This window comes from Arachis hypogaea, chromosome 16 (genome assembly GCF_003086295.3).
Source record: "Arachis hypogaea cultivar Tifrunner chromosome 16, arahy.Tifrunner.gnm2.J5K5, whole genome shotgun sequence".
In the NCBI taxonomy this organism is placed as follows: Eukaryota; Viridiplantae; Streptophyta; class Magnoliopsida; order Fabales; family Fabaceae; genus Arachis; species Arachis hypogaea.
Genome location: NC_092051.1, coordinates 39,453,749 through 39,464,598, shown reverse-complemented (window position 1 = coordinate 39,464,598; position 10,850 = coordinate 39,453,749). Strand labels below are relative to the sequence as shown.

At 43.2% G+C, this 10,850-nt stretch overlaps 1 protein-coding gene and 1 non-coding gene across 2 annotated transcripts; one reads left to right on the top strand and one right to left on the bottom strand.

Moving 5' to 3' along the window:
* The first annotated feature begins 3,089 nt into the window (after positions 1 to 3,089).
* LOC140180108 (uncharacterized) lies at positions 3,090 to 5,369 on the top strand. Its single transcript, XM_072220504.1, has 2 exons — positions 3,090 to 3,992; positions 4,821 to 5,369. Exons 1-2 carry the CDS (start codon positions 3,090 to 3,092, stop codon positions 5,367 to 5,369), a joined length of 1,452 nt encoding a protein of 483 aa, XP_072076605.1.
* Positions 5,370 to 9,435: 4,066 nt separating this feature from the next.
* Positions 9,436 to 9,543, bottom strand: LOC112761668 (small nucleolar RNA R71). The gene has a single exon (XR_003182052.1). It is a non-coding gene; the product is annotated as a small nucleolar RNA R71 (small nucleolar RNA).
* Between the last annotated feature and the right edge of the window lie 1,307 nt (positions 9,544 to 10,850).

The window sequence follows — 10,850 nt, the reverse complement described above, 5'->3', positions numbered from 1 at the left end:
TCTTTGCAGGTACCACCTCCCATTGCTCCAGTCAGATAATCCGGCATCCGCCTCGACCCGCAAGTTCCCGATCCATCTCTCAACCCGTACCGGAGACATCCAGTACATTGGCGCCGTTTGTGGGAAACTTGCGCCAAGCAAACCGGAATGGGGGACATACCCAAAGAAACCTCCTTAAGCCAAGATAACTCTCGAACGAGGAACCCTACCCCCGCACCAAGAGGTCACGAATCGTGGAAGGATAGCAAGCACCATCCACTACGCCACTCCGGCGCAGAATAAAAAAAACGAACACGTCGTAGCAGAACCACGGCATCCCGAAAACACGGGGGAAAAAGCGGCACAAATAATCCAAGATCTCTGCCTTCGATTCCAGGAACTCGAAGGCAGAGTGGCGACCAAGGAAAGGCACAACGCCGAAAACGGAAGCCACGCAACCTCTAGATCAAGATCTCGTCGCGGCCGATCGCCAACCCAACAACACGAAGGGAGAGGCAATCACAGCACCTCGCACGGCCCCAGGCGTGAAAAGTCGCCAGAACGGCGACACAGTAAAAGGTACAACTGCAGCGCTTCCCGGGATCTAAGTCATCAACATGAGTCGGACGAAGACCGACGACACCGAGAAACCAAGCGCACGAGAAACGACCACACGATAATGGGAGCCACTCCCTTCACGGAGAGGACCTTAAAAGCAAAACTCCCCAAAGGATTTGATAAACCCACGGACATGAAGTATGACGGAACCAAAGACCCCCAGGAACACCTAACGGCCTTTGAGGCCAGGATGAACCTAGAAGGTGCAGCCGACGCAGTCCGATACAGAGTTTTCCCGGTAACCCTAGCCGGACCGGCAATCAAATGGTTCAATGCCCCCCCTAACGGATCCATAGCCAGTTTCCGCGACATTTCGTGAAAGTTCATGGCCAAATTTACAACCAGAATCACCAAAGCTAAACACCCCATCAGCTTGCTAGGGGTCACACAGAAACAGGACGAATCCACACGAAAATACCTCGACCGCTTCAACGATGAATGCCTGACGGTAGACGGACTCATGGATTCCGTCGCAAGCCTTTGTTTAACCAACGGGCTCATGAACGAAGATTTCCACAAGCACCTTACCACCAAACCAGTGTGGACCATGCACGAGATCCAGAACATCGCCAGAGACTACATAAACGATGAGGAGGTCAGCCAGGTCGTCGCCGCCAACAAACGGCAACACGGCAACACCCAACACGGCAACCCGACATCCCGGCATAACCCAACATCCAAAGAAAACCAGAGGGACCAGCCCAAACAAACAAACACAAACTGACCACCCAGAATTGGCAAATTCTCCAATTACACACCCCTGACAGCCTCAATTACCGAGATATACCACCAGATAGCAGATCGAGGTATTATCCCAAAAGCTTGACAACTCAAAGAAAGAACGGTCGGCAACAAAATCCTTTATGGCGACTACCACCGAGGTTACGGGCACAGGACACAAGACTGTTTCGACCTTAAAGACGCCCTCGAACAAGCCATAAGAGACAGCAAGCTCCCAGAGTTTGCCAAAATCATCAGAGAACCAAAACGCGCGGAAAGAGACAGGTTGCCAGAAAGAGAAGGACGCAACCCGAGAACGCAAAAACAACCCTCCAGGGAAAGTCCAGAAGACGACCTGACCATAATAGTAAACGTTATCACAGGCAAAGACGTATCAGGCAAGTTAAAATCAACACTAAAAAAGGACCTCAAAGTCCTGGCCGTCAGACACCAAGCCCCAACTACCACTGCCAACAAAACGGTAACTTTCCTACTCGAGGACTGCCAGCACGACACCTCGGCCGAAGACGCACCTTTCGTCATCTCGGCAAGAATCGGAACAGGACTAGTTCGAAGAATACTGGTGGACACCGGCGCAGACTCCAACATCCTCTTCTGAGGAGCCTTCGACAAGCTCGAGCTCCGCAACGACAATCTCCAAACACACCGCAACGGCGTCACGGGACTCGGAGACAACTTCCTCAAACCGGATGGTTCTATCACCCTCCCCCTCACCATAGGGACAGTCAACCAAAGGAAGACAATTCTATCCGAATTTGTGGTCCTAAAAGACTCCACCGCCTACAACGTCATCCTCAGAAGAAAAACAATCAATGAATTCTCTGCCATCATCTTTACCAAATACCTTCTAATGAAATTCATAACGGAAGACGGCTCCATCGGTACTATCCACGGAGATCGGGAAGTCACAGTAGAATGTGACAACACCAGCCTGGCTTTACGGAAGAAGTCTCGCGATGTGGCTGGGATATTTCTAGCCGACCTGGACGCCCGACAAGACGGCCAGCCTAGGCCAGAACCAGAAGGCGACATGGAAAAGCTATAAGTAGGGCAAACCAAAGACAAATACACTTTCATCAACAGGAACCTCCCGTACGACCTGCAAGAGGATCTTTCCCAATTCCTAAAACAAATCAGAGACTTGTTTGCTTTCACACTAGCCGACATGCCCGGAATAGACCCCGACCTAATGTCCCACCGGCTAGTCGTAGATCCCAAAGCCAAACCCGTGGCACAAAGGAGACGAAAAATGTCCTCAGACTGAGCAGCCGAGGTCAAAAGACAAGTAAAAGCCCTAGTCAAAGCAAACTTCATCAGGGAACTACCCTACACGACGTGGCGAATGTGCATTGATTACACGGACCTCAATAAAACCTGTCCAAAAGATGCCTTTCTCCTACCAAACATCGACAGATTGGTAGACGCCACATCCGGCCATCGATACCTCAGCTTTATGGACGCATACTCCGGCTATAATCAAATACCTATGCACCGACCTGATGAGGAAAAACAGCATTCATCACCTCCGACGGGACGTTCTGCTACACAGTCATGCCCTTCGGCCTGAAGAACGCCGGAGACACCTACCAAAGACTTGTCAACAAGATATTCCAGAATCTGTCCGGAACCAAATTAGAAGTCTACATAGACGACATGCTCGCCAAGACCGAATCAGGCGAGCAACTCATCAGTGACCTCAGGCTCATAATGAACACCCTACGAAAGCATCGAATGCGACTCAACCCGACAAAATGCGCCTTCGGAATGGAGGTAGGAAAGTTCCTCGGTTTATGATCACGCAACGCGAAGTCGAAGCTAACCCAAAGAAATGTCGTGCCATCCTCGACATGACAAGCCCAAAAAACCTTAACGACATCCAAAAGCTCACCGGCCGGCTCACTGTGCTATCCCGCTTCCTCGGAGCATCGGCACAAAAAGCAATCCCCTTCTTCAAACTGATGAAGAAAGGAGCCCCCTTCAAATGGGAAGAAAAATGCAAAGAAGCATTCCAACATTTCAAAAGAGTCCTAGCGGAACCTCCAGTTCTCGCCAAACCCCAAACAGGGGAGACCCTCTACCTATACCTCTCCATAACGGAAGAAGTACTCGCAGCAGCACTCATCCGCGAAAACGAGAAAAAAGAACAAAAACCCATATACTTCATAAGCAAAGTCCTACAAGACACAGAAACTCACTACTCACGCCTAGAAAAGTTAGCTTTCGCGCTCCTCACGGCTTTCCGGCGCTTGCGACAATATTTTTTGGCCCATCCCGTGACAGTCTGGACTGACCAAGCGATCAAACAGGTGCTACAAAAACCCGACCTAGCAGGAAGAATGCTAGCGTGGTCCATCGAGCTGTCCCAGTTCCAAATCAAGTTCGAACCCCGAAATGCAATCAAAGCACAAGCCATGGCCGATTTTATCGCCGAGATGACGCCGGGAAACCCCACCCCCGAGTCATGGAAGCTACACGTCGACGGCTCATCAAACATCACCTCCGGAGGCGCCGGAGTTATACTCGAAAGTCAAAACAGAGTCGTAATCAAACAGTCAGTACAATACGAGTTCCCAGTTTCAAATAATCAAGCAGAATATGAGGCCCTCCTGGCAGGCCTAGCCCTAGCTAAGGAAGTCATAGCAAAAGTCCTGGAAGTAAATACCGAGTCATAGGTAGTCAGTTCCCAGATTAACGGAGACTACCAAACGTGAGATCCCCTACTCCAAAAATACCTTGCCAAGGTAAATGAACTAAAAGAAGGATTCAATCGCGTAACCATACAGCACGTTCCTAGAGAATGAAACGCCAGGGCAGACCTCCTCTCTAAACTAGCTAGCACCAAACCAGGACACAGTAACAAGTCGCTAATTCAGGAAGTCGTTAAGTCACCGTCTATATCGACCACGACTAACGCCTATCTGACACTCTCTAGCCGAGGATCATGGACCTACCCTATCCTACAATACCTCCTCAACGGAACGCTACCAGAAGACCCCAAGGAGGAAAACGAACAAAAAAGAGAAGCTGCCAATTACACAGTCATCGCAGGACATCTATACAAACGCAGATTCTCGCAACCCCTGTTTAAATGCGTCGAACCCGGGGACACGGAGTACATACTCTGCGAAATTCATGAAGGTTGCTGCGGCCACCACATCGGGGGTAAAATCCTAGCCCAGAAAATCATCCGGGCTGGATACTTCTGGCCCACGGTTATCCGGGACTCCATGTAGTTAGTAAAAAACTGCGATAAATGCCAAAGGCACGCCAATATCCACCAAGCCGCCCCGTACCAGCTCAGCATCATATCAGCAGAACGGCCATTCGGCACCTAGGGGATCGACCCCGTTGGACCTTTCCCGACGACACCCAGACAACTCCGATATCTCATCGTCGCCATAGATTATTTCACTAAGTGGATCAAAGCCGAGCCCCTGGCCTCCATCACGGCGACCCAATGCCAAAAATTCCTCTGGCGACAGATCATTACCCGATTCGGGATCCCCGAGATCGTCATCTCGGACAACGGAACCCAATTCACTGATAGGAAATTCAGAGAATTCCTAGAAGGACTACGTATATCCCACCGTTTCAGTTCGGTAGAACACCCCCAAACAAACGGGCAGGTGGAATCCGAAAACAAAATAATCGTCAAAGGACTCAAGAAACGGCTCGACGAAGCCAAAGGACTATGGGCCGACGAACTCGGATTAGTCTTATGGTCGTACCGAACAACCCCCCAAACTGCCACCGGGGAAACCCCTTTTCGATTAACATTCGGCGTAGAGGCTGTCATCCCAGTGGAAATAGGAGACCCAAGCCCAAGGAGAATGATCAGGGGTAACGATGAGGAAGCAGAACGAGACCTCACCGACGAAGTAAGAAGCATAGCCCATATCAGAGAGCTAGCCCTAAAACAAAGAGTCAGCCTAAGGTACAACCACGACGTCATCCGACAAGAATTTGTACCCGACGATCTCGTCCTACGACGAAACTACATCGGAACTCCATCCCCAGGAGAAGGAAAGTGATGAGCGGATAATTTATACGCTTTTTGGCATTGTTTTTAGTATGTTTTTAGTAGAATCTGGCTACTTTTAGGGATGTTTTCATTAGTTTTTATGTTAAATTCACATTTCTGGACTTTACTATGAGTTTGTGTGTTTTTCTGTGATTTCAGGTATTTTCTGGCTGAAATTGAGGGACTTGAGCAAAAATCAGATTCAGAGGTTGAAGAAGGACTGCTGATGTTGTTGGATTCTGACCTCCCTGCACTCAAAATGGATTTTCTGGAGCTACAGAACTCAAAATGGTGCGCTTCTAATTGCGTTGGAAAGTAGACATCCAGGGCTTTCCAGCAATATATAATAGTCCATACTTTGCCCAAATTTAGACGACGCAAACTAGTGTTCAACGCCAGCTCTCTGCCCAATTCTGGCGTCCAACACCAGAAACAAGTTGCAAAGTGGAGTTCAACGCCCAAAATGGCACAAAAGCTGGCGTTCAACTCCAAGAATGACCTCTCCACGTGTAGACTTCAAGCTCAGCCCAAACACACACCAAGTGGGCCCCGGAAGTGGATTTATGCATCAATTACTTACTTCTATAAACCCTAGTAGCTAGTTTATTATAAATAGGACTTTTTACTATTGTATTAGGTATCCTGGATTGTATTTTTGATCCTGTGATCACATTTTGGGGGCTGGCCATTCGGCCATGCCTGGACCTTTCACTTATGTATTTTCAAACGGTAGAGTTTCTACACTCCATAGATTAAGGTGTGGAGCTCTGCTGTTCCTCAAAGATTAATGCAAAGTACTACTGTTTTCTATTCAATTCAACTTATTTCGCTTCTAAGATATTCATTCGCACTTCAACCTGAATGTGATGAACGTGACAATCATCATCATTCCCTATGAACGCGTGCCTGACAACCACTTCCGTTCTACCTTAGATTGAATGAATATCTCTTGGATCTCTTAATCAGAATCTTTATGGTATAAGCTAGATTGATGGTGGCATTCATGAGAGTCCAGAAAGTCTAAACCTTGTCCATGGTATTCCGAGTAGGACTCTGGAATTGAATGACTGTGACGAACTTCAAACTCGCAAGTGCTGGGCGTAGTGACAGACGCAAAAGGATAGTAAATTCTATTCCAGTATGATCGAGAACCTCAAAGATGATTAGCCATGCAGTGACAGCGCATCGGAACATTTTCACAGAGAGGAATAGAATGCAACCATCGACAAGGGTGATGCCTCCAGACGATTAGCCGTGCTGTGACAGAGCATTTGGACCATTTTCCCGAGAGGATTGAAAGTAGCCATTGGCACCGGTGACATCCTTACAAAAAGCCAGCCATAGAAAGGAGTAAGACTGATTGGATGAAGACAGCAGGAAAGCAGAGGTTCAGAGGAACGAAAGCATCTCTATGCGCTTATCTGAAATTCTCACGAATGATTTACATAAGTATTTCTATCCTTATTATATTATCCTTTTTCGAAAACTCCATAATTATTTTATATCCGCCTGACTGAGATTTACAAAGTGACCATAGCTTGCTTCATACCAATAATCTCCGTGGGATCGACCCTTACTCACGTAAGGTTTATTACTTGGACGACCCAGTGCACTTGCTGGTTATTTGTATCGAAGTTGTGACAAATTATGAATTAAGATTAGAGCACCAAGCCTTTGGAGCCATTACCAGAGATCACAATTTCATGCACCAAGTTTTTGGCACCGTTGCCGGGGATTGTTTGAGTTTGGACAACTGACGGTTCATCTTGTTGCTCAGATTAGGTAACTTTCTTTTTGTTTTATTTTCAAAAATTTTCAAAAATCTTTCAAAAAAATTTCTCATTTGTTTTCGAAAAAAAAAATAAAAAAAATGTTTTCAAAAATATAATTTTCTTCAGAATTTTTAAGAATGAATTCTAGTGTTTCATGAAGCATGTGAAGCCTGGCTGGCTGTAAAGCCATGTCTAATTCTTCTGGATAGAGCATGCTAGGCGTGTCATGTCTGAGTTACATACTAAAGCTTGGCTGGCTATTAAGCCATGCCTGACCCTTTGATTGGAGCTTTAGACTAAAAAGCATAAGATTCCTGGAATTCATATTAAAAATTTTGGAATCCTTATTTTTCTTTTTTCAAAATGATTTTTGAAAAAATTAAAAGAAAATACAAAAAAATTCATAAAATCATAAAAATCAAAAATATTTTTGTGTTTCTTGTTTGAGTCTTGAGTCATGTTATAAGTTTGGTGTCAATTGCATACTCATCTTGCATTTTTCGAAAATTTTCATGCATTCATAGTGTTCTTCATGATCTTCAAGTTGTTCTTGGTAAGTCTTCTTGTTTGATCTTTGCATTTGCATGTTTTGTGTCTTTTCTTGTTTTTCATATGCATTCTTGAATTCTTAGTGTCTAAGCATTAAAGAATTCTAAGTTTGGTGTCTTGCATATTTTCTTTGCATTAAAAATTTTTTTAAAAAAATATGTTCTTGATGTTCATCATGATCTTCATAGTGTTCTTGGTGTTCATCTTGACATTCATAGCATTCTTGCATGCATTCATTGTTTTGATCTAAAAATTTTCATGCATTGCATCATTTTCATGTTTCTCTCTCTCATCATTAAAAATTCAAAAAAAAAATATCTTCCCCTTTTTCTCTCTTAAAATTTCGAAAATTAGATTTGACTTTTTCAAAATTTTTAAAATCTAGTTGTTTTTATGAGTCAAATCAAATTTTCAATTTAAAAATCTTATCTTTTTCAAAATCTTTTTCAAAAATCAAATCTTTTTCATTTTTCTTAGTTATTTTCGAAAATTTTTAAAATATTTCTCAAAAATCTTTTTTTTTAATTTTATATCATAATTTTCGAAAATAACATCATCAATTAATGTTTTGATTCAAAAATTTCAAGTTTGTTACTTGCTTGTTAAGAAAGATTCAAACTTTGAGTTCTAGAATCATATCTTGTGATTTCTTGTGAATTAAGTCATTAATTGTGATTTTAAAAATCAAATCTTTTTCAAAAACTAATTTCAATCATATCTTTTCAAAAATATCTTCTTATCTTATCTTTTTCAAAAATTTGATTTCAAAATATCTTTTCTAACTTCCTAACTTCTTATCTTTTCAAAAATTGTTTCAACTAACTAACTTTTTGTTTGTTTCTTATCTTTTTCAAAACTACCTAACTAACTCTCTCTCTCTCTCTCTAATTTTCGAAAATATCTTCCCTCTTTTTCAAAATTTCTTTTTAATTAACTAATTATTTTAATTTTTTATTTTAATTTTCGAAAACTACTAACCTTTTTCAAAAACTATTTTCGAAAATCACTAACTTTTTTTCAAAAATTATTTTCGAAATTTCACTTCCCTCTCTCATCTCCTTCTATTTATTTATTCATCTACTAACACTTCATCTCACCAAAAATTCGAACCCCCTCTTCCATTCGTGTTCGAATTTTCTCTTCTTCTACTTACACAGGGACCTTTATACTGTGGTAAAAAGGACCCCTATTATTATTATTTTTTCTGTCCCTCTTTTCCATATAAGCAGGAGCAAAGACAAGAATATTCTTGTTGAAGCAGATCCAGAACCTGAAAGGACTCTGAAAAGGAAACTAAGAGAAGCTAAATTACAACAATCCAGAGATAACCTTACAGAAATTTTTGAACAGGAAGAGGAGATGGCAGCCGAAAATAATAATAATGCAAGGAGGATGCTTGGTGACTTTACTGCACCTAATTCCAATTTACATGGAAGAAGCATCTCCATTCCTGCTATTGGAGCAAACAATTTTGAGCTGAAACCTCAGCTAGTTTCTCTGATGCAGCAGAACTGCAAATTTCATGGACTTCCATCTGAAGATCCTTTTCAGTTCTTAACTGAATTTTTGCAGATCTGTGATACTGTTAAGACTAATGGAGTAGATCCTGAAGTCTACAGGCTCATGCTTTTCCCTTTTGCTGTAAGAGACAGAGCTAGAGTGTGGTTGGACTCTCAACCCAAAGACAGCCTGAACTCTTGGGATAAGCTGTTCACGGCTTTCTTAGCCAAGTTCTTTCCTCCTCAAAAGTTGAGCAAGCTTAGAGTGGATGTTCAAACCTTCAGACAAAAAGAAGGTGAATCCCTCTGTGAAGCTTGGGAAAGATACAAGCAGCTGACCAAAAAGTGTCCTTCTAACATGCTTTCAGAATGGACCATCCTGGATATATTCTATGATGGTTTATCTGAGCTATCAAAGATGTCATTGGATACTTCTGTAGGTGGATCCATTCACCTAAAGAAAATGCCTGCAGAAGCTCAAGAACTCATTGACATGGTTGCTAATAACCAGTTCATGTACACTTCTGAGAGGAATCCTGTGAGTAATGGGACGCCTCAGAAGAAGGGAGTTCTTGAAATTGATACTCTGAATGCCATACTGGCTCAGAATAAAATATTGACTCAGCAAGTCAATCTGATTTTCCAGAGTCTGAATGGAATGCAAGCTGCATCCAACAGTACTCAAGAGGCATCTTCTGAAGAAGAAGCTTATGATCCTGAGAACCCTGTAATAGCAGAGGTAAATTACTTAGGTGAACCTTATGGAAACACCTATAATCCATCATGGAGAAATCATCCAAATCTCTCATGGAAGGATCAAAGGCCTCAACAAGGCTTTAATAATGGTGGAAGAAACAGGTTTAGCAATAGCAAGCCTTTTCCATCATCCACTCAGCAACAGACAGAGAACTCTGAACAAAGTACCTCTAATTTAGCAAACTTAGTCTCTGATCTATCCAAGGCCACTGTAAGTTTCATGAATGAAACAAGGTCTTCCATTAGAAATTTGGAAGCACAAGTGGGCCAGCTGAGTAAAAGGATCACTGAAATCCCTCCTAGTACTCTCCCAAGCAATACAGAAGAAAATCCAAAGAGAGAGTGCAAGGCCATTGATATTACCAAAATGGCCGAACCCAAAGAGGGAGAGGAGGATGTGAATCCCAGTAAGGAAGACCTCCTGGGACGTCCAGTGATCAATAAGGAGTTTCCCTCTGAGGAACCAAAGAAATCTGAGGCTCATCTAGAGACCATAGAGATTCCATTGAACCTCCTTATGCCCTTCATGAGCTCTGATGAGTATTCCTCTTCTGAAGAGAATGAGGATGTCACTGAAGAGCAAGCTGCCAAGTTCCTTGGTGCAATCATGAAGCTGAATGCCAAATTATTTGGCATTGAAACTTGGGAAGATGAACCTCCCTTGTTCACCAATGAACTAAGTGATCTGGATCAACTGACATTGCCTCAGAAGAAACAGGATCCTGCAAAGTTCTTAATACCTTGTACTATAGGCACCATGATCTTTAAGGCTCTGTGTGACCTTGGTTCAGGAAAAAACCTCATGCCCCTCTCTGTAATAAAGAAACTGGGAATCTTTGGGGTGCAAGCTGCTAAAATCTCATTAGAGATGACAGACAATTCAAGAAAACAGGCTTATGAACAAGTAGAGGACGT

What these genes read in the sequence shown, in the direction of transcription:
- LOC140180108 (XM_072220504.1), top strand. Translation starts at nt 3,090, where the DNA reads ATGCGCCTTCGGAATGGAGGTAGGAAAGTTCCTCGGTTTATGATCACG. An exon ending in TCATAGCAAAAGTCCTGGAA is followed by an intron (nt 3,993 to 4,820) that starts GTAAATACCGAG and finishes CTCTGGCGACAG; the next exon opens with ATCATTACCCGATTCGGGAT.